Raw genomic sequence first — 24,758 nt, 5'->3', positions numbered from 1 at the left:
CTTGAGTCCCCTGACCCCACTTAACTAACTTCTTGTGTCTGTCATTTCTTAATCCTGTGCTGCGCCCCTGCTTCTCCCCTGTTCTCCAGGGAATTCCCAGCACATAAGTACACAGGTACATAAGCATAAGATTTTGTGTCCATACATGCTGTCTCTAGTGTCCTTCTCCTCCAGTCCACTGCCACCTACAGCTGTGCTCACATGCTCTGCCTGCCCCTCTTGAATGAACGGCCCTTCCATGCTCCTTTCTTTGGCCAATTCTGTCCCTTGTATATTGGAGACCATTCCCCTTAACCTACTTAAGGATCAACTGCCTGCAACCTTCCTCTGCACATAAAATATTTCATTCCCAAGAGCACAAATACATAGGAAGAAGAAAAAAATTGAAAAACATGAAAACCTCTGTTGACCCTACATCTCCCTCCAACTTCCACTCTAGCTTTCTGCTCTCCTTTACCATATACTTGAAAAAGCTATCCATATTGGGTGTTTGCATTTCCTTACCATTTCATTCTCTCTTGAGTATATTAAAAGAATATTTCAGTAATCATTGTCCTATACAAAAATGCTCTTGTTTAAGTTCAACAGTACCTCTTTGGATTTTGTCCCAAAATCCAGTGGTCAATTTTCAGTTCTCATCCAGTCTATCCTCTCAGCAATATAATAATCAGCTGGTTTTTCCCTACTTGTAGGAAATTTTATTTCCACCTGACTTCCAGGACGCCACACATAGCTGGTTTCCCCCCAGCTTCCCTGGCTACCACCTTCCCTACCTTATTTGTGGGTCTTTTTCCCCAAGACTTCAAATGTGCCTCCCAACGCAGGCCTCAGCCAGTCTCCTCTCCAGCTTGGTGCTCTTCACACCGTGGCTCAAGTTACTGTCTATGGACGGTGGAGCCCACCATCTTCTCCGCACCTCCAGTGGAAGTTCTAGTGGAGTAGGGACTCTTGCATCCCATACTGCCATCCCACCACCCCACCACCCCACCACCATCAGTCCCTGTAGTCCTCCCATATCAGTACATGCTCGGAATGGTCACTCCATTCTAACCCTTACAAACACCCGAAACATTCAAGCCATCTTCAGCTTCCTTCTGTTATCGCACATCCCATATCTAACCCATAAGCCAATTGCTCTCATTTCAAAAATTACTCCAAGTAAAACGTGTCATCTCTACCACTGCTACCACCCCAGTCAAGCATCCTCATCCGTCTCATGGAAATGTAACATGCTGACACATGTGCCTGCATGTGGTAGCTAATCAACTAATATTGGCTGAATAAATCAGTGAATGAAGTAAAAAAAAAAAAAAAGAGAGAGAGAGACTCCTAATGAGTCTCTCAGCCTCCAGCACTGACTGCCCCACAACCCGCTCCACTCTAAACACCGCAGCCAGACTGACCTTTTCTTTTTCATTTCATTCATTGATTTATTCAGCCAATATTAGTTGAATAGCTACCACATGCAGGCACTATCCTAGATCATGTCCCAGGCTCCGAACTCTTCAGTATTTTCCTGCCACCCTCCGGATCAGAACAAAATCCAAGGTCTTAACCAAGTTCTAGGAAGTCCTATATGACAAGCCTTCTGGGACTTCACTAAGCTCTTCTCTGGGCTCACACTCTGGCTCCACTGGTCTCGTCTGCATTCTGCATTCCTAAAAGCCAGCATGCTTCCACATCGGAGCCTCTGTCCATTTCATTCTCTCATTCTAAAGGGCTCCTACTGAATGTCTGCTTGGCTAACTTTCCCAGGCCATCCAGGTATCCCTTAGATGTCATCCTTGAAGACAGGCTTCCCCGACGCCATTCTTCATTTCCTTATCTTGCTTTATTTTTTTTTATAGCACTTATTCCTCACTGTATTTATTATATAAAACCCTATTATATAGGGTTTTCTTGTTCATTGTCTGCTTCCAAGCAAAACAGAAGCTTGAAAGTAAACACTTTCTAACTTTTTATTCTGACAACTTATAATCATATAGAAAAGTTGACAGAACTTTGAAAATCTGATACTTTCTGTTTACTTACAATTCTTGTTAATATTTTACCCACATTCCACTTATTTTCTTTCCCTCTCCACATTTAACTAAATGTGTATGTATGTGTATTGTGTGTGTGTGTATAAATGAATGCATTTATTTATCTTGCTTAACTATCTGAAAGTGAACTGCAGGTATCACGACATGTGAAAGGATTCTATCTAACTTATTTACTGCTCTATCAGTCTAGCATTATTCCTGATACACAATGGGTGCTGAGAAAACATTTCTTGGATGATGGATGGATGGATGGATGGATGAGTGAATGAGCCAAATCACTGAAGGTAGTGTATAACTATATGATACCGTATGGAATTCAAACGTGAGTGATGGAGGACATCAGTGGTTTGTGTTGGAGGAGGCGAAATGCACAGCTGAGCCCTTGACAGTGGGTTTACAGGTGGGACCTGTCAAAGAGAGGGGCCCTTTGATGTAGCAGAACCCCGTGTACCAATGAGTACAACAACAGCTATAGATTTTTTTCTATAAGAGACTTTTATGAATCCGAAGAAGTTCTACTCTATTCCTTATTTTCTAACAGTTTTTAACATGAATGGATGTTGGATTCTGTCAAATGCTTTTTCTGTATCAATTGATGTGATCATACAAATTTTCTTCTTTAATCTGTTGGTATAGTGAATTACATTAATTCACTTTTGAATAATGAACTAGCCTTGTATATCTGGAACAAATCCTACTCAGCTGTGGAGTATAATTCTATTGATAAATTGCTAGAACTGATTTGCTATATTTTGGGTAAGGATTTTTGCATCTAAGTTTGTGTAAGATATTGGTCTGAAGCATTTTTTTCTTTTTTTTCCCTTTCTTTAAACTGTCTGGTTTGGTATCAGGGTAATACCGATCTCATAAAATGAGTTTGGGAAGTATTCCTTCTTTTTTCTGGAAAATATTGAGTAAAAACATGATAATTCTTCTTTAAATGTTTGAAGAACTTTCCAACTAAACCATCTGGGCCTAGAGATTTCTTTTTGAGAAGGCTTTAAATTACAAATTCAAATTCTTTGATGGCTATAGGACTATGCAGATTATCAATTTCATTTTAGTTGAATCTTTGTGGATTCTGGTTTTAGAAGAAGTTTGTCACAGTATTGCCTTAGTATTCTTTTAAAGACTGCAAGAAAGATAGTTATTCCTGTTTCATTCCTATTCTTTTCTTCTTTTATCTTTATTAGTCTTGCCAGAGATTTATCACTTTTATTGATTTTTTTCTAAGAACCAGCTTTTTGCTTCATTGATTTTTCTCTATTGTTTCCCTCTTTTCAATTTCAATCATTACTGGTTATAAATTTATTATTTTCTTTCTTCTCATTGCCTTGGGTTTATTTTCCTCCTCTTTTCTAGTTTCCTGAGTTAGGAACTTAAGTCTATTAATTTGAGACCTTTCTTTTTTTTTTCCAATGTAAGCATTTAGCACTATAAATATCCCTCTCACCACTGCTTTAGCTGCTTGTGATGAATTTTGATAAGTTGTATTTTCATTGTCATTAAGTTCAATGTACTTTTTTTTTTTTTCATTTCATTTGAGACTTCTTACCCATGTGTCATGTAGAATGTGTTGTTTATTTTTTGGGGAAATTTTTTCTGATTTCTTTCTCCTAATGATTTCTAGTTTGATTCCATTATAGTCAAGGAAACTTCACGTATGACTTCAGCTATCTGAAATTAGTGGAGGTTTGTTTAACAATTTAGGATTTGGTCTATCTTGATGAACATTGCATGGGCCCTTGAAGAGAGGAGGCATTCTGCTGATCGTAGGTGGAGTGTGCAAAGATTGTCTAATAGGAACTGATGATTGATATTTCAACACAGATGATCATTTCATCTTCAAAAGACATGGTTTAAAATTTTCTTTTCCAATCTATATGCATTTTGTTTCTTTTCCTCACCTTACTGCACAGAATAGGACTTCCCATACAATGCTGAAGAGTCCAGTGAGAGCAAACATGTTTTCCTTATTTCTGATCTTAGTGGAGGACCTTCCTGGGAGAGCAAATAAGAACAAATTGGTGGTCCTGCTGGTAACCACAGCTCCTGGTTCCCACGGTAAAGGAGGTAATTTGGCATTATTGTAAAATAGATGAAGTTAGGGGAGAGGACAAAGCTAGAGGGCTTATTTCAGAAAAGCTTCCAGTTTTATCATAATTATAAAGAGAATGTAATGTGAAATTTGGGTCAATAGTATTTCCTGTCCTTTGTTTCTTTTTAAATTTCATGAAAATCAATCAAAGATCAAATGTACCCAGTGTAGCATCAATATATCTTAAGAAGATCAGTAAAGGTAGTTTATTCAAATGTGTATTTATTTATCAAGGCAAATTTAAAACTATTTCCTGAGCAACTACTTCATATAAGACATTCTTGATAGGTTTGCAGAAAAGATTTAAATTGCTGCTCACAAAAACAAAAGATGATACGACACAATGTTAAGTAATTCCCACACTGACATGTGAAAACGTGTGCTATGAGTCCAGTGAGGGAGGTTTCAGGCTGGTGGAAGTATTTATGAAGAAAGTAGAATTTTAGCTATACTCTGGAAGATGAGTGTGCTAATAAGGATAAATGTGCTTTATTCTCTAGATTTCAGTTAATACCATCAGTGAGTGGGGGGGGGTGGGGCGGGTTTTTCCAAAATTTTTTTATGCAAAGAAATCACTTTTCTCCAAAGCCTTCAAATCTAGGACTAGTAGCGGTAAAAACTGCCAATGGAAAGAACCTTCTCATTCCACACAAACCACAGGAAGGGATGGTACACGGGAGCACAGCAGCAATGAAAGGCTAAGATCTACTGGGCTCATTTTGTCTCATGAGACTGACGAGTGACTTAACTGTAACAAGAATACAAATTATGAAATGTCATGCAAATAAAAGGTGATGGTATCCATATACTAAGGTTGCCAGATACTACACTTGTCCTTGGATATAGAATGGTGAAGAAAAAAGGCACTGCTTCCGCATCCACAGAGTCCTCCATCCAGTAACAGAGACTGACCATAAAAGCAAATAAATTAATATTAAATACTACATAGGGACTAGGCCACAGTGGCTCTGCAGGCAGAATTCTTGCCTGCCATGCTGGAGACCCAGGTTCGATTCCCGGTGTCTGCCTAAAAAAACAGAAAAAAAAAAAAAACCAAAAACTACATAGTTGTGATACCTGCTCTGAGGAAGAATGGGACATCAGGGACCTAATAGGTTGGTGGGGAAGGCTGTTCAGTTAGGGCAAGGGTGGCCTTGCAGCGAAGGTGGCATTTGGACTGTGACCTGAGGAGGAAAGAAGCCAGTGTGCAGAGCAGGGATGAGGAGGCTTCAGACAGAGGAAGCCATGGGGTCAAGGGCCCACAGGGAAGGAGCAGGTAGAGAGGCTAGTTGCAGGAGAGTTGCAGGGCTGGGTGAGGCAGGGAAAAGTAGGGGTGGCATGACATCATGCCCAGGCATGGGATGGCCTGGCATGCTCAGCCCCTCACTTCCTCCCTGCAGTGTCCTTTCCACCCCTACCTGTATCCTGTCATCAGCTCTCACTATCACCAATAGCTCTGGCGCCCCAGAGTCCTGCTCTCCTCAGCACTGCTTTCTCAGACCTTTTTCATTTCTGGTTCACAACGGCTAACTGGGACACTCCAAGGGCCATTCCTCCTCCACTAAATTATTTCATCAGTGGCTTTATTCTCCCCAGCTATAAGCACTGTGGTGTGGACTCCAACTAAAGGGGTTTTCAAGTACTGCAGTTGTATTTAGATTGACCACGCCCCGTCCCCCTGCTGTGAACTCTCCTGAAAATAGCTGGAATGGCAGCATTCCTTCTTAAATCACAAACACAGGTCTCTTCTGCAGACTCTCCATGTCTGAGTGTGTGTGCTTCTCCACCGCAGGTTTCCTGAGGTGAGGGAAGACAGACTGCACTGCTTTTGAAAACCTTAGCTATGCCCTAAAGAGAGGGACTGAAGCATCTGGGGAGAACTAGGGTGGCTGGTGAGTCACTGGCATCCCAGAATAATAAAGCTCTCTGCCTTCTAATGTCTGGTGGGGCGTCAGTGCAGCAGTCAGCTGCCCACCTGCTTTCCATGAGGCAAGGCCTCCAGACGGATAATTTCTACCCATGGGCATAGAGCAACAGAGGAGTTTTTGTCCTTCATTCTTAAATATGAGAAAAAACAAGGAATCATTAAATATTTGAAGAAAGCCTGCATATAAGAGAGATTAATCAAAATAACCAAAAGAAAAAAAATTATTCATACTGGAGGAAACAGAGAATTTAGAAAAGAGGATGTCTTTTAGAAGCCCACAAATTACTATCACTGTAATGATTTTTAAATTGAAGGTGAGAATTAATAAAGTAATTATATAACGTTCCTTTCCTACCACCTACAAACGACATTATAGAAGGGGAACGTGAGAGAAGAAAACAGCATCACGACCGGAAGATCAAGGTGGGAAGGCCTGAGTTCCAGGTGCAGGGAGCAGGCCTGCATGCTGAAGCCTTGCGCGTCACCAGTAGCAAGTGCATGGAGAATGTTTGCAAATTCACACACACATATTCCAAGTCAGCAAACTGTGATCAAGAAGCACATCTTTCTGCACATAACCTAAGAACACCCTGTGGTATCCAGAAGTCACGGGCAGGTGTTCTGGCACTTTTACAGCCCAGAGAATCGGCTTCTGCTACAGAATCACATGCATGTCAGTGCCATGCGTTTGTCCACAGCAGCAACTAAGGAATCGTAAGATTTCAAAATATGAATTCTGGAGTTCTATGGGAAAAACATATAACACATTTTGAAGAAACCTACAATTCCAGATGTTAGTCATGGTTGTCAGAGTTACAAACTTTCAATAGGTCATAAGATTATTCACAGTGATCAATATATGAGGATACCGAATGGATTGGTTCCAGTTTGGGATTCAAAGCAGAAAGGAGGGTGGTACAGGCACTTCATGTTGCAGAACCAGGCTTGTTTTTTGCCATAAGCACAGGCGCCCGTCTGACAAGCATCTCAGTGCTGCAGAAAGGGTACTGCAGTGCTGAGGACAAATCATACAAAAATGTTCAGACATGATTTATGGGAGACACCATGAGAAAAGCCTTGCCAACCACAAAGGTGTGTTCAGAGGAAAGAGTGATGCCACCAGATTGACGGACTGAGTTTTGACTCCAAGAGTATTCCTCGTGGTAGCAGCCCATGCTTTGGGAAGACCACCTCTCCTCATGCCATGGCTGCCATTAGAACATGCCTATGCTCCAAGCCTAAACCAAACAAGAATGGCTACGTCCAGGACAAGCCTTCCTGAGACACAGGTGAGCTCGATCTCTCTGCAAAAGAAATGACATCACTGCCCTCTACCACTGGACATTAACTCACTTGCCTCCAAAGGAAAAGAAAACCTTATCTAGGTTTGACTCTTGGTTTACAGCCCTCTTCAGGGAAGATTAGAACTGCAATTGTCTGTGGGAAATATCCACTGGAAGCAGAACTGATGATCAACACTTAGTAATGACCATTTCAAAGAGAATCTGTTTATTGAAGACACAGCCTTTCTTTCTAGTTTACATAACAAAAATTAAACATCCAAGATAAAAGTTCTTGTAAAAATATTTCCATTCTCTTTCTTTGTCTCTCTCCAATTAATTCAAAATATGTATGTTGTCCTTTATGACTCTACTAATTCTATGGTTCTCAGCAGAATGTAGCTGGCTGTACCTCTGGATACTTGATTATAGCTACAATGAGGCCAGTTGGCAGGCTTTTTAAGCATATATACTTACACACTACAGGTATTAACTGTGGTAATTGTTAGTGGAAAGAGTCAGAAATTCTATACCCAAACTATCAATAACATATGTGGCTAGAATGAAGACATTTTACATATACAACATGGCTGACACACATTATCAGATAACTGAAAAGCCATTCTCAATTCCATCATCCTGCCCCCTTTCACTATAGCTAGGGTAACCACTTGACCCAGCTACAGCCAATAAAATGAAAAGGGAAGTCTGCTTTCCTGATAAGGGAGATAAATGTGGCTGCCCTTCCCTTTTTCCATTTCTTTCTGCCTCAAAAACAGATGAGATTCCTGGCCCTAAGTGGTGGGCATACTACAACAATAACAACAAAATATCAATCAGAAAAGGATGCTATAGTGGAAAGATTTAAACAGCCTGGGTGTTTGATGGCATTGCTGAATAGGTAAAATTTACCTTAGAGATCTTATAAGTGAACAAGACAAAATGCTCTATGTTTCAAAACAAATAGTAAGATTTTTTCATTATTATAGCTGAATGCATTCCAAATGCAAACGTTTAAAGCCTGAGAAAGACTATTCCATACATCCCTTCTTGGGATGTTACTTAAGGATTTGCTCCAGCAGAACAAAGGAGAAAAGTAGTGGACACATCCCATTCGAGTTATAAAGGAAGACAGTTGTGGAGCAGGTCTATACAGAACTATCAACTGAGGGTGGCAGTAGAGAGCTGGGAAAGATGTTTCAGGTAAAGGGCATATTCTGAGATTTGCTACCATCCTTGAGAATTTGAAAACCAAGGAAATGTTCAAGATATATCATACAAAAAGAGAAGAGAAAATCTCTAAGAAAAGCAATAAAAAGCTGCTTAAAAAATGGAAATCATGGTACCCTACTTAGCCATTCAATGAATAATGAATGGTCATAATCAAGTAAATAAGGTTTATTGTTTGTCATTTTTTAAGAATCAACCCATATACAATGAAAAGAGAACTGAACTATGGTCAGAAAACTCAAGAAGGCAATTATAGAAGTAAAAGTGCAGGTGATACAAGTTGAGAAAGAGGAGAAGAAAAGAAGGTACAAGGAAGCTTAAAGCTTTATTTTATAAAGCAAAGATATGAATGTTGATGAAACTAGAAATAAAAGCATAGGGATGTGATTCAAAATTGCAAAGGTTATGAAGTACAGAAAAAGCAAAAATAGTGATATAACTAAATGGCATTGGGGAGGTAGGGGAAGATAGTGACACATCTCTTCATTTTCTCTTCAGAATTCACTATTGAATTCAAACGTCAAATATTAATTAAAACCATCATTTAACAGATCCCTCATTTTCAGAGTTCTATATTGTCTCCCCAATTTTTTAAAGAGAAATTACACCTGGCAGCTGTTTCTGGCTTGTATCATACCAAAAAACCCCACAGATTTCATAATCTAAGATTTATGAATCAAGAAATAGTAGTATAAGCATATTAATTACAAATATGGAGATATTCCCTAGAAGAACTAAAGCATAGACAGTTAAAGGTGGTTCCCTTTGGCAGCAGAGCTTCATGTGGGGAGTTTGGGGGCCAGGAACTACCGTTACTCATCCTAAGTCCTCTATACATTTGATTAGTTTAAACCATAGCATAAACTAATATGGGGGAAATAAAAATATTTATCTTAAAAAGAACACTGAAGGGTGGGCCACGGTGGCTCAGCAGGCAAGAATGCTTGCCTGCCATGCCCAAGGACCCGGGTTTGATTCCTGATGCCTGCCCATGTAAAAAAAAAAAAAAAAAAAAAGAGAACACTGAAAGCAGAGAAATTTGGAAACTTTTTCACTTACAACTCTTTCAAATCACTTCTCCTTGATTTTCAAATTACAAAACAATATAATAGAATAAAAAATGTCAGAGCGCTACCGAGTGACAGACTGCATTTTTCTGGCTTTGAGGAAGTTTCAGGCGCATGGAGCAATGTATGCTGTGCTTGTGTGAAGTCTTCCTCTTCTTTACCTCCAACTGTCCTTTGAGATGGGAGTGCTCAATAAGGAAGCCTCCTGGTCCTTGATGAGAACTGTGCTTCTAAGAATACGAGAGCTAAAAATCATCTTAGAAAATTTATGTCACTCATATTTGAGTTCATGTTTATTACTTGGAGACTTTCTGGTTCAAGTAATGATTTTCATGCATTATATGTAATCATTTTTACTCTTATTTTTTTAAGCACTGCATAAGCCATTTACGTGCCAATTTCTTTCAGATCATATTATCATCTACCCAATAAAATATATGCAAATGTATTACAAATTTACAAAGGACTTGGCCAACTGTAGAGAGGGAAAGAATTTTTTAAAAAGAAGAAACCTAAGAGGGCATGGAGGAATGCAGATTCTACGGTGGATGGTAAAGTGATAAAATGAACATTTAGATATTAGCTGGGAGCCAATTTTAACATTTTAATTTCCGCTGTTTAAGCAAGAGACCAACAGAACAATAGCTACTTATAGCAAGTATAATGGAAAACCACAAGATTTATCTACATTGTAATTAAAAAAAGGACAAAGATAAAAATCATAGCTAATTATAAATTGTTATAAATTTTGCATTGCCATCTATGTGCAACTCCAAATAAATTTTTTTTCATTTGGATTCCTCCCTGAGGAATTAAGTTAGTAAATTAAATGTTTTTCCCAAAATATAGATGCATGCAGATCTCCTTCACTGCACGCAATGAAATGAACAGCATCTTAGGCTGACTAATCCTTGGCAATATACAGAGACACACACAGAAGAGACTGAGCAGAAACTCAAAGTGCTGGAAGGTAAACATTTCATCCTGTGCCTGAGTTAGAAATTGTCTTCTGCTGAATGGAAAAGGTTCTATATTTAACATGTTTTAATTAACTTAGGCTGATGTATTGGTCTTCCCCTTAACTATCCTAAGGCTCATAAATCAGGCATAAAAATCAGGCGGGATTTTTGGCATTTTTATTTACATATTATTAATGTAAAAAGTTTTTTTTACAGTATTTATTACTTGATCTGAGGAAAGGCAAATTATTTCTCAGTGCCTGAGTTTTCTTTGTGCTCTATTAGATAATCCATTGTCTGAGTAAACCTGAATGAAGTGCCAAAAAGCCAGGTAAAAATTTGATGATACAAAATGTGATCTTTCTCCTCTTTTATTATAGAATGCAAAAAAAATAACTTGAGGTGCATGCTTCCATTTTCAAGGAAAAAGGACATTATTTTATCAGGCAGTGTTATCCTATGTTCAGCATAAGGGCAAGTCATAAATATAAAATATTAAACAGCAAAAATGCTTTAAATTCTACCAAAGAGAATTTTAAATTTTGTTGCTAATTATTTCAGCAATATTGTCTGATGAAATGTGATAGAAAAAAATAATAATAAAAGAAAAAATATATATATAACTGATTTTATCCAAAAAGACTTGAGGGATGTACTCAGGACAGATTTTTGTCCTGAATTAAGAATGTCCTACATTGAAACCAACTGGAATTCATGATCCCCTTGAGGCTGCAGAATATTTTATTCTGACACTGTTATGCAGGCCACAGGATGGAGGCCTCTTAATTGAAAATGCCTTTTCAATTTCTCTTTAGAATTCACTGTTTAATTCAAACATCAAATATTAATTAAAACAACCCAGGAAATGCTTCTTCATTATCAGTTACTTCCCCAAGTCTTTTAATAGTAGCTACAATGGTAGCTGTTTTGTTTTTTCTCTGTCATTTAGCTTTGTGGGGTATTTTTAACACAAACACACACAAATGAAACTGGGGAAATAAAAAAAAATGTTAATGGAAATGAAGACTGTGCCTGGACATTGACCATTTCTTGTAAAATAAATGTGTCTAGCTTATTCTAACATTTATTTTAGAGGTAGACACGGCCTGGGCACAAGTCAGCTCCTATTAACAGTATCATTTAATTACTGTTCAGATTAAAAATGGCGATGAGTAAAACGAGCTACAAAATGAGGCTGCAAGCCTGCACAGAGCACTTGCTCAGTTCTTTGTCATCAAATATGCCATCTTTCCCTCAGCACTTGAGTACTTCTCCACTCCAAGACTGAAGGAAGCACTGGAGAATGTCCTGCTCGCCCCCATCCCAGGAAAACCACCGGGCCCTTCTGCTGCAGAGTGCCTCACCTCCAGCTCCTGCTCCCGCTGCAGTGCAAACTGCTTGAAGGACTTGACGATAAGGCCAGCGTTGGAGCAGTCATAGACGAATATTGACGGGCTGCCCATCCAAGTCTGGAGATCGTATATAGACAGAGGAATGTACTGAGTGTAGTTCTGGAAAACAAAGACAAAGTGTCCATTTATTACTTATATACCTTGAGACCTACCATCTGTAGTTTCTACTCCCAGGCCTCTTTAAAAAGGCAAACAATAAACTAAGTGAATTTTAACCCACTATTCCCTCACTAAGAACGCATCATTAATCCCTATTATCAATTTTACTTATAGAAAGTTACAACATACAAGTTGCTTATGCCCGGTGCCTCACAGCCTATGTTCACGGCACATGCTGGTCACCGAGCAGCAGCTAGCAATGCCTGATCCCTGGATCTCGTCCTGAATGGCGTCTCCCACGGACCATATATCTGCCAGTGTATAGTCCCTTTTTTCATTTCAGCTGTCTTCTTCCCTTCGAATCCCTAAATTATCATAATTAAGAGCTAAATAATGAGAATTTGGTACTGATATAATGTGCTCGATGTAATTTTAAATATTTTATTTGGAAGCTAGTAAATAAAACATTTCATTATTCTTAGCCTAATTTTCAAAAGCGAATGATGCCACTTTTTGCTTATTTGTGGACTTTAAAGGGCATTTTTCTCCATGCCCCTTTCAGAGAGCCCCATTCATTCCTAACGGCTTGCCCCAAGAGAACAGTGGTCACGTCTAATAGCCACCTTGATTTACATTCTCAGACAACACAAACCTGCACTCACATGCCCAAGGTATTTTAACAAATACTATTTAAAATGGGGTTCTGTCCAGCATGAAAGGATATTCAAAGAACATTCAGTCACTCCAATTTCAATTTGAATATGGTGGTAATTTCTACACATTGTACATGTCTGTAATGAGAACTTTGTTATTCTGGAATTCATGCTGCTCAGTTATGAATATTTGAAGACAACAGATTGATCATCTTACAAAACTTTAGTTGTTTCTCAAGATTAAATAAAAATGTTGCAAAGGTTGCAGGGAAAGCAGCTGGCAGAGACCGGAAGAATAAAAAACAGAAAGGGGAAAACGGCAGGGAAAGGTCAAAGGTCTCCGGTAGGGTGGGGTGAGGGGCACCTGTCCTGGAAGGCCGGCCTGGTGATCAAGAAGGGAAGTACAGGCAGGTCAGGACAGGCCTGGGAGCTGGGGTTGCAGGAGACCGGGAAGAGAGTGGTGCTGCCTTCGTGCTCAGAGCATTAGCTTGGGAACCACACACCTTCCACTCTGTCCTCCCAGCCCATAAATGTGCCTGGAACCTGAGCTCCAACCCCCGACCCAGGGTGGACAAAAAGGAAAGGAGGCCCTCATGGGTCTCCCTGTCTCAAATCAATACTCCGTAGAGCTAGCCACACATTCAAGCCAGTTGACCGCAAACAGAACCTATCAAATCATCAGCACTTGGTGAGAAGCCAAGGATGAAAACCTAAGCAAAACCAGGGGCTGTCCTTACACCCTGGAGCTTGGAACCCCGAGGGATCAGGAGGATGAGGGTAGGTGCAAGTGGGGAGATACAGGTTGGTGACCAAGGCAGGAAAAGTGCCATGTAAGTTTCTTATTCCAAGAGACTTTTCTGTGGGGAGGAGGCTCAGGGATTAAGGTTCTGTTACAGGCCAGTCACAGAACTGTTACAAAATAAATGCTCACTCTGTTAATATAATGCTATAAACTCGGCTTGGGGGGGTGGCCTCAGAAAGCATTTGTTCAAGGCTGGAATACAGAGTCAAAGGGCTCAGAAAGGGCAGCACATCACCTAAGCATAAGGGAAACTGAACAGGGTACTTAAAATAAATACCAATTTCATATTTATTTAACCGCTAATCTGTGAGTTACTGGACTAGATTAGAGCACGGATCATGCCTGACACCTGTGGATCAAGGGGGACTTTGAGAAATCAATTTGTCTTACGGAAAAGATAACAGAAGCTGGGTCCACAGTGACCCAGTAGACATTTGGCAGCACAGGTGAGAGGAAACGGGCTTCTCAACAGAGCCCCTATCACATCTTGGGGATCCACCAGCCCTTCCTTATTTGATCTTTTGTCTTCCTCGGCAGTGACTTGTCCTGGACATCTCTTCTGCCACCGAATCTGACTAAGGAGTCCCTGCATCTTCTGTGGCATTCGACTTCTCCTTTCCCTGGGCTAAGGGTCCCCACACAGGGCCAGCAGCTGCATGCTCAGGGGCACCAGACACCCTGAAGAAGACCTCACACTCCAGGCCTGGTTGTCTAAAACATCCTCGGGCAATAATAACAGCAAACTAGGATTACACACATCTATTCATAAATGTTTTACTCCAGTAGTGCTAAGGACAGGACATGTCAAAGTTTATGCTGGTAGCTGCTGCCAGGCTCAGCGGCTCACAGTTGCCTTATAAAATGGGCTCGTTCCCACTGGGGGATTTCCCTCAGTGTTCTGCTAGTCGACCTTCGCTGTCTCCTAAAACCAGTGCGACCTCCACTGGGTGCTTATCTCACAATATGCGCCTCGTCCCTGAAGAAGCTAAGCTCCTGAGGACTTGCTTGGATTCTCCAATTGCCATGTCTTTCCCCATTGGAACTTTCATTTCAGAGATGCCCACGGGCACTTCAGCCTCTACAAGTTCTTAAAAATCACACTAGTCTAGTGATTCGGCTGTCTAAATTTTTTCAAGTCACAGAATAATAATTTCTTACTAATAACACTGACTCACAGAGGAAAATGGTTTGTGGACACACAGTACTGTTCTGCCCCTGGACAGTCTTGCGGGGACCAATGGAGAGAAAAGTGGTCCTCATCACACAAGAAAAAAGGCTTAAATACTTCACTCAAAGAGAAACACTTTTTAAACCGTTCTCCATATGCTTTTACTTACTTTTTCTCGGGCAGTGGTAGCATAAGTGGTGAAACTGGCAGAAATCAAATTCGGTATTCTTAAAAGTAAAAGTGTGGCATTTCCCCTAACAGCTGAGCTACAGACATTGCCTCTGGTACTGCCCAGAGGTTTACTTATAACTCAGCAGGGAAAAAGGACGGAAGACAAGACAACCCAACAAGGCCAGGGAAGGCACCATGGAGGCTGGCAGAGAACTCCTTGGGATACACAGCCCAGTGCTTGGATGTGAACTGTAGCCCAAGAAGTACAAGATGGCCTAAGAACCCAGGGTGTGTGTGTGTGTGAGATGTAGGTCATGAAAGAGGCTGCACTCTCCTTGTAATATGCTGTTTCATCTTGTTAAGCTGTCCTCATTTGCCTGGCTGTTTATTGTCACCACACTCTGTAAGAGACCACTTAGAAACACTCTCTCTAAATTCGCACTGAAGGAGTCTAAAGACATCGTTTCTTCCCTAATCAATCTACAAAAGTCAACCCAACCCCAATCAAAATACCAGCAGGATCTTTTTCTTTAATGGAATCTGACAAGCTGATTCTAAAGTTAGCGTGGAAGAGAAACTCACACTAATAGAAAAAAAATTTAATAAAGAATTATGAGTAGGGACTCATATTACCAGATATGAAATATACAATAAATCTATGGTAATTACAAGGTGGTGTTAGTGAGAGAGAGATAAGCAAATCAACAGCAAAGAAGTCCTGAAATAAATCCACATATATCATTGTGATAAAGGCGGCAGTTTAAATCAGTGAATAAAGAATGAACAATTCAGTAAGTGATGCTGGAACATCTAACGAACCACTTGATATTGCTATCTGAGACTCCATATGCAAAAAACTTATGATGGATTAAAAAATTAAATGTCAAAAAAAAAAAACCAGAATAAAATATTTTATTAGCTTAGAGTAAATTACAAAGCCCAAAAGCCTTAAGTAAAAGACTGACAGATAGATTAACATTAAAATTAAATGAGTCAGATAAAAACACATACCAGTAACAAGCAACTTTAGGAGAAAGAAGGTGCAACATGTGAGACAACAGATTCGTATTTAGAACATGCGTGTGTGTCAGCTTCAGGATGTTCACTAGTGAAAAGCAGACAGCCATCCAAATGCTACTGTGGGAGGAGTTGCCACTCCAAAATCTGTTTCCTTCTTCTTCTTTACAAAGGGAGGCTTCAGTGGACCACACCTCCCTGTTTCCCTTGCACCTCACTGCGTCCTTGTGACCAAATTCTGGCCAATGGGACATGAGCAGAAGTGACGTGTGGAAATTACAGGTGCTCCCTTCCCCTTCCCTCTTCTCCCAGAGCAGGCACGTGACTGTGTGCCCCACGTCGGACCTTGCCTTGGAATAACCCAGAAGTGGGATGGAGGAGCCTGGGCCCCCTACATCTTTTGGCTGCCATGGAGGCCTCAGACGACCTACATGGATGATAACATGGACACAACCGATTCCATTTTAAAACTCTCAAAGCAGAGTGGCTAACCCAGCTGCTGACCCTGGATCTTAGTGGGCCCAATAGTTAGGAATCACTAATCAGAGCAGGGACTACACCTCTGCCCCACAGGACACCACAAAGCCACTGAAAAGGCTCAGGAATAGATATGCACACTGACACAGAAAGGCATGCAAGGCTTATTCTTGTTTTGGAAAACAAGTATTAGAATGTTATATTTAATATGATCCTGGTGGTGTGAAAAAAACCAAAAATTCTGTTAGGAGAACACATGGCCTTGGCACATGAACACTGCTTCGTCCATGAGGAAAACTCAACGAATATTTGTTAAGTGAATAAATAGATCATATTTAGACTAAATCTCACATGGCTAGAAGTTGTTTTCTTTGGCCAGAGTGGTGAAGGTGTGTGTGTGTGTGTGGGGGGGGTGCTGTATTAATTTATTTTTATAAATAGAAATCTTTCTGAATCCTTTCTAATGAAAATTACTTGAATAAAAAAGATGACAAAATGTACATAAACTGTTAGTAGAAGGGAGGAAAAAGGTAAACCACCAGGGTTTACCATAATATACTTCCATATTCCTTTAACATTTTACAATGAGCATATGTTGCAGATAACCTATATAATTAAAAAGTGAAAATGCTTCAGGAAATGCTATGTTTTATAAGATTTCCTCCTAAAACACTAGTAGGGAACCACTATAATGTGCCTCCCCAGGGAGTGGACAGAGGTTTTCTCCACTCTATCTTCCCCATCCAGCCACCTGTTTATCTGTCATAGCTCTGCAGAAGGGAAGGGCCAGGGTGGCTTCCGACTCTCAGAGGAGAAAGAACCCCGTCTCTAGATACTGGCAACATACCGTGTGGGTCTATATACCCTATAATCTCTCCTGGCTCAGCAAGGAACAACTGTCACGCGTAATGGTGCCACCTGCCAGTGGTCAGCAGAATGGCAGGGGCTCCATCTCAACCACTGCTAAGGACAAGTCTGCAAGATCCCAGAGGCAGCAAAGAGGGTGAAATAAACTAAGAAGAACCATATTCTAAGGTCTTGCCTTTCAAGCTCTATTTTTTATATTTGCCAAAATCAAAAGTTAATTTTCACGTTTGAGGCACACAGTTAATTAATGGTGATTCATTAAAACAAGGAAGTTTTCTGAGATATGCTGGCAGCTAAAGGTAGGCTTATGGTCCCGTTTAGGCAGAACCATCCCCATTTCATAACATTCATCCTAGGGTAGCAAGGCAAAAAGCCATGGACCCTCAGAATAGGTCTCTAACTTTAGGACGTTTAGGGACGAGAGGGGCTGGCACACCCCCAAAACACAGGGCAGGCAGTTGTGGTGCAGCCCTGTGCCTCCACAGCAATGGCCTGCCTCTGTGCCTCCCTCTGGGTGGTTTCTCCCACGCCACTGACCCTGACAGACTTTCTGTTGGGGGGACCGTCCTGGCACTGCAGGAAAGGAAGCAGATCCCTGTCCTCCACCCATTAGATACCGGGAGCACTACCACCCCCCATCCTGCTGCAACAACTAAAAATGTCTCCAGATGTGGCCAAATATCCCCTGAGGAAAAAAAATTTCCCCCTGTTGAAAACAGCTGGCTTTGAGGAATGACAATTTCACTTGAAACATTAGATTCATAAGTTATGTTAGTGAAGACTGCAACAATTTGGAAGCCTATATTCCTTAGGGCATATAAAATCAATTTTATTAAGCCACGCTGAGGAAAATGCCCTTCAAGAACCAGCCCTTATTAAAAGACGAGCATATTTCACTTCCCATTGCAAAAAAGATACTGGGCAGACTGTCGAGCTCCTGTTACCTAGGGCACTCTGTGTTTAATCCTTGCGGGTGAAAGCACCTCATATGCTGAACTCTGGAACTGCAGCACTGCATGCCTTGAAAGGGCAGCCCACAGAACAGCTGCTCCTGGCTGCAGCGAGCAAGTCTGCAGGGGCAAGAGCAGAGAGACAGAAAACAGCATCCAGAGCACAAGTGCCTCCAATATAAGATTCCTATGGGCCTCAGCAGAATGCACCTACAGAAGCCAAGGGAAGCAAAAGCTTCTGGTAAGCACTGAGGCTGCCTGCAGCCCCCAAGAGCTTTATAGACAATGGCTTGGGTCCCTCCTCCACCAAAAACTGCAAGTACAGAGAATCCCCCAAACAAAGCACCTCCTTTTCATTGAAAAAAAAAAGAAAAAAGAAAGGAAAAAAACATTCAAGGTCATGTTTTCTTTTCAAACAAAGAAATAGAAATGGGTTGTTGATAATTTATTCATGACAATCCTCCTTACCTGCCTGGTTATATTAAACATCAAAAAAAAAGAAAAGCCCACTAGCTTCAGACCATCATCACCGACTCTGTGAAGCCCAAAGGCAGCCAGAATACAAAGAAAAGTTCAACCCCACAGCTTAACTGAACTGTAGGCAGTTGGTGTTCTGTAATGCACATCTCATGGATTTCTGGGGAACCAAAATTAGATAGAAACAGTGGAACAGAGGTTTGGCCTGTTGAGTGAAGCATGAAAGTTTTTCCCGTTTAAATTATACAGCAGAGCAACAGGCTGAATGCAAAATTCCTCCTAAGTATGGGTCTGCCAAAAAGATGGAGTGTCAGGGCAGCGCAGCCTGTGACAAACACATCAGGCTTCACAGAGGGCTCTTCCTTTCTCTTCAATCTCTCTTCCCTGATTTCTCTGCTAGCTACAAACATAGTCATGCTACCTCCATCAAAAACAAAACAAAACTCCACCCTCTCCCCCTTAGACTTGCTCCTTCCTCAAGTTATCACCGAATGGACAGCCTCACCTTATTGCTACTTCCTTTTATTTTTTAAATTGTAAACATAACGTTCCTGAGGAAAAAAATATTTTTAAAAATTATATTATCTATAATATCATCAAAATTTTTGGAAAATTACTCTAGCACCTAGTTTCTTTCCTCCCATTTACTCACAAAAATCTGGTTTCTATACATTGTAGATATAAAATTAAATATGGATTTGTGAGTGCATGGGTGAGAACCTATGAATATAGTTCCTAGCTCTGTCCACTGAGAGGCCTGGAAGCACTGGCACTCCACTAGCAGTGCACACACCTAAAGCCTACATCTTGGTTTCTAAGTACCACCCTCCAACAGAACCAAGGACCTTGGAGATATGGTTCAATCCCAGGGCTGTGGCAGGGAAAATACAAGATGAACCTGGAGCATCTTGTGGTGCCAGAAAGTAAAAGAGTATTCAAATAATGACAGGGACGCATCAAAAAGACAAAGAAACCAGCCTAAAGGAGCTCACACTAGCTATATGTAGAATAATAAGAACATCAAAATAAATACCTTAAAAAAAAAAAAAAAAGATGAAGGCAAGTCAAAAGGAGGCCAGAGCCAGCTGTTTGTATATAACTTGGTTTTCCCAGAAACTTTGGGTGTATATGTGACACCTGAGACTCAGCGTTAGAGCTCTGAAGCTATGAAAGTCAGCAGCACCCCATATAGGAACCATTTAAAAAGTTGGAAGATAGATCAGACATCAAGTAGAGATATGAATAAAGCTATCTGGATAGAGGTATATCAGAATACAGGATAAAGGATGATATTGTTCACATTTTAAAACTTCAATTTCTGTGTGAGACTAAACCAAAAAAAAAATGTTTATTTGGTACAAAATTTATATTTTGACTAGTGCATTTCCTAATTTAACTTATATGAACAATTTAACTGACCACCACAAGCATGGAACTTTGAATAGGGCATGAGATTTTGTTGGTTTGTTCAGGTTAGTGTGATGCCCCAATAAATCCCAGAGTGATCTGAACAGTGCATAAAGAAGTATTTGCAAAGACCCCATTGGGGGACTGGGAAGAAGGGGGGGGGGGTAGAATTCAACTTTCCCATTTGGAGAATTTTTAATATTCTCTCAAGCAGTGGGGACAACCAAATCAACAGGCCGAGCCCTCAGTCTTGGGGTTTGACCCTATGAAACTTATTCCTGCAAAGGACAGGCTAAGCCTAATTAAAATTAGGCCTAAGAGTCACACCCAGAGAACTTCTTTTGTTGCTCAGATGTGGCTTCTCTCTCTTTAAGCCAACACAGCAAGTGAACTCACTGCCCTCTCCAGCTATGAGGCACATGATTCCCAGGGGTGTAAATCTCCCTGGCAACATGGGACAGAAATCCTAGCAGGAGCCAGGACCCAGCATCTTGGGATTATGAAAACCTTCTTGACCAAAAGGGGGAAGAGAGAAATGAGACAAAATAAAGTTTCAGTGGCAGAGAGATATCAAACAGAGTCTGAGACGTTATCCTTATGCATTCTACAGATATACCTTTTTTAGTTTATGGTGTATTAGAGTGGCTAGAGGGTAGTACCTGAAACTGTAGAGCTGTGCTCCAGTAGTCATGTTTCTTGAAGATGACTGTATAATGATATAGCTCTTGCAATGTGACTGTGTGATCGTGAAAACCTTGTGTCTGATGCTTCTTTTATCTACAGTATGGACAGATGAGTAAAAAATATGGATAAGAAATAAATAATAGAGAAACAAAGGTTAAAATAACTTGAGTAGATTGAAACACTAGTGGTTAATGAGAGGAAGGGGTAAGGGATATGGCATGTATGAGTTTTTTTTTTTTTCTTTATTTTGCTGGAGAGATGTAAATGTTAAAAAAAAATGACCATGGTGATGAATACACAAGTATGTGATGATATTGTGAAACACTGATTGTAACTATGTGAAGAATGTTTGTATATCAAGACTATTTGTATGTTTGTTGTTTACAATAAAAATATTTTTAAAAACATATTAAACATTATACCCTTAGAACAGCACCTTAGAACACCACTGCAAAATTGCTTCAGGCAAGATATACTGATGAATGCTAAAATGAAAGGTAAAATTTTAAGGAGAAACAGCATATTTGGATAGTCCCAAAATATCTCCCCCCAAATATATATTAATTACAAAGGAGCAAATAGTAACTTTACAATGGAGAAACACGTGGCCTAGTGAGTGATGGACGTTGATACTGCCAGGATAAGAATCACCAAAACCTGTGCCCTCCTCATGGTGAATTGGGAAGGGAAGAAGTCACCACCTCTGTGCTAATTCTTTCCAAAGTTTCATAACCTAGATCTAATCATGAGGAACATTCAGATAAACCCAAATGGGGGATAGTCTACAAAACACCTGACCAGTAGGTACTCTTGCAAGTGTCAAGATCATGAAAAATAAGTAAAGACTGAGGGAAGGTCACAGAACAGAGGAGACCAAAGAGATGTGGGAACTAAATGCAACATGAGGTCCTGCATTGGACCCTGGTATGGAAAAAGGACACTAGTGGAAAAAGTGTTGAGATTGGAGTAGTCTGTAGCTGGCAGAGGCTGTAAAGATGAAGTCTGGACCACAGCAGCACACAGTGTTCAATATAAGGGGAAGTGATGCGAAGGGCATAGTTTGTGACTCTTCTCTAAGTCTACAATTGCTTGAAAATTAGAAGTTAAACATTTTTTTTAATCTAGCTTCTCTCCCAACTACTTGCCAGAAATTACTAAAATATGAACAAATCTTCCAATGCTGTACCCAATGGTATAACCCTTCCTGTCCCATTTGATATCTGCATGATTTTCCCTCAATTGTGCAGCCCTTCTCCTAGGCCTCTGGCCACCTCAGAGAAGTTTTCAAAAATTCCTTTTTAGGCACCTTCCCATCTACCTTCTCCTAAACACCGAAGGGCCTGTTCTGTTCTTCTTACTCCACACATTCAGCCAAACAACGACTGTGCCCTTCTTTGTATTCCCAATTTTCATCGATGAACTTAAACTCCCATTAGTAAATGTCGCCACCTTCTTTCTTTTTGCCTCCACATCTACCTGGTTGCAAATTCAGGTGGATTCTTAGCCAGGTCATCCATTATTCTGGTCCTGCCCAGGTATGGTACCAAGCAGTGGAATAAAAAGCTGGATGTAAGGGCTCACAAACCAATCAAGGAATACAAACAGAGAGATGACAAAATAGGGAGATAAACAGCATGGCCAGGGTGGCAGAGGGGTAAGGAATCACACCTGAGAGCTGTTCTTGGCCTGATCTGGGGAAGAAAGGCAGCCAGAGGAAAGGAAGTAATTCTACACAGTCTCAAAGAATTAACAGGAGTCAGTGCAGAGAAAGGAGGCTGGGGCAGGTCGATGCTCCAGGCTGGAGCACAGGCTGGGATAGCAGACCGGAAAGGCTGCTGGGAAGGCATGCAGAACCAGGTCACACAAGGTCTTCTCTGCTATGCCAGGTTTGGATGTGGGGCTGAAAGGGAAAGCCATGCAGAAATGTTCAAGCAGTATTCAAAAAGCAGCAGGATGGCCATCCATCCTCTTTGAAATATTCTGCAATGAAGAATCCCTCATGGAGAAGGATAATGGACCAGAGGCCTCATAGGACTCTTCCAACTTTCAGATTCCATGACAGTATAATTGCTAATAATATTGGTATTATTCCTGTTATTTCCCATGTTTTCTGAATGAGCTGGCTGTGTAATCCCCTCTTTAAGAAGTATTTTACACATTCACTTACCTGATGCTGAACAGAAAGGAGCTTTATCTGTTTCTCAACTGGTGACCCAATTATCAGTTATTTTCAGTAGGTCCTAAAAGCAACCTGAAAGGAACCTGGTCAGCATTTTTCCTTACTGATACTGTAGGATTATCACGTGGTGGATCAAAGGGTAACAGCAACCCAATTTCTTAATTCCAATAGGCCCTGACAACACTGAAGGGGACAACAGGGATATCAGCACACACATCTATTTTATAGTTTGTTTTTAACTGAGGAATACAATGAGCACAAGAGTCAGGATCCTATAACAAGTTCTAGAACAGTGGTCCCCAATCTGTGACAAATACACGGATTTTCTACCAACAGAGAATGGAGTAAAAGGGGGTGTCTATTTTATAGTGTTTAATACAATACAATTTTATTTGAAAGTTTTCTGAATTTCTAACATTTGATGAAAGGAAAAAAAAACTACCATAAAAAACTAGCGGTGTTAGAAAAGGGCCAAAGTCTTGGAAACAAACGCGGGCAGGCCTTCCCACTTTTCTCGTTTCTTGCTAGTATTCGTGCAGCTGATTCTCCTTCCTTCTTCCACTCATGGGGCATGTGCTTTGTGCTACGTCCTTTAAGATACGCTTTTTATTGAACCTGAGAACTACAAGGAGGTACATTCCATGTGACTCAGGAGGGAATGTGGCTCAGAGGTTAACAACACATGGGCTGGCCTGCCTCTACAGCCCGGTTCAGCTGGAAGCTGCACTGCCCCATGCCCTCATCAGCTGTGCCTCAACAGGCATCCCTTGTTTTGTCTCTCCACTGGCAAGAACTAAGGCTCTCTGGTCTTCTGTCTCTGTGGGCCTCCTGCCTCTGTCAGCCTCCTGACTGACATGCCCTCCCTAATTGCAAATTCACCTCTCAGATTAATGTTTCGAGGGCCCAATTTTAAATCTGCCTCTACAAACTAAGAATCCCCCAATACCTCCCATCTGCCTAGAAGTTATCAAGTAGAACTGGAGTGGTATGGCTGAGAGCAGAGAAAGGGAGCGCTTCTGGGTAGATGGCGTCCATCACCCTGTGAGGCCACTGTTTGGTATTGCCACAGCCAGGAATCAACGTGTACAGAGGCCAATGAATCATACCTGGTAAATCACAGAAAACTAATCCACACATGTAAGATAAGAACAAGCCTCTTTCTTGAGCTTAATGAAAAAAACAAAAAGATTCGGCTTATCTCTTTTTGATCTGATGATGCAGTGTGAGGTTTGTAAACAGGTGTTTGGGAACTTTTAGAAAGACTGCTGTATTATCCTGGCCTAAAGGGCATGCAGCTACACGGCTTTCACTTCAGTTTTAGAAAGAAGTAAAGGAAGTCAGTATCAGATTTTTGTTCCTCCCAAGAAAATAAGCTGAAGCCTGTCAGTGGGTGCCCAACCTTGGCCCTGCCTCACTTACACGGACACCAAGAGCATGTGATGGTAACTGATGCTTACAATTATGAGTTTAACTCACATGTAAAACATATATATAGAAGTTTGTCGAGCTTTGAGAGGCGTGGCAGAGGAAGCAGTGCCCGAGCGCGAACAGCTACTGGGGGAGTGGAGACGATAAAGAGCAGCTCCCGGAGTCATGATGGAGATCAAAGGGATGGCGTACCCCATCCTGGAACGGCTGACTGTCTGGGAGAACCAGCTCCAGTGACATTGCCGAGGGGTGCGGGCTTTCCCGGGTGGGACGGCAAGTGGCCGGACTCCCTCTCTTCCTCCTTTCCAGGCCAGCTGGCAGAATTGGGCAGGCGGTCCCCTTGGGCCGCGGTGGCTGGCGTGCC

The 24,758-nt window shown here is 41.0% G+C and overlaps 1 protein-coding gene across 5 annotated transcripts in view; it reads right to left on the bottom strand.

Annotated features, from left to right (window-relative positions):
- RPTOR (regulatory associated protein of MTOR complex 1) overlaps positions 1 to 24,758 on the bottom strand; it is a 516,265-nt gene that overhangs the window by 247,482 nt on the left and 244,025 nt on the right. For 4 of the 5 annotated variants that reach the window (XM_077166178.1, XM_077166180.1, XM_077166179.1 and 1 more), the window contains one exon: positions 11,968 to 12,114. In XM_077166178.1, coding sequence (XP_077022293.1) covers positions 11,968 to 12,114 — 147 coding nt within the window. Of the gene's footprint in view, positions 1 to 11,967; positions 12,115 to 22,954; positions 24,468 to 24,758 lie in introns of those variants that run through there. The other variant, XM_077166182.1, reaches the window with a different exon arrangement.

This window comes from Tamandua tetradactyla, chromosome 6 (genome assembly GCF_023851605.1).
Source record: "Tamandua tetradactyla isolate mTamTet1 chromosome 6, mTamTet1.pri, whole genome shotgun sequence".
Classification (NCBI taxonomy): domain Eukaryota; kingdom Metazoa; phylum Chordata; class Mammalia; order Pilosa; family Myrmecophagidae; genus Tamandua; species Tamandua tetradactyla.
This window is presented reverse-complemented; position numbering and strand designations above follow the sequence as displayed.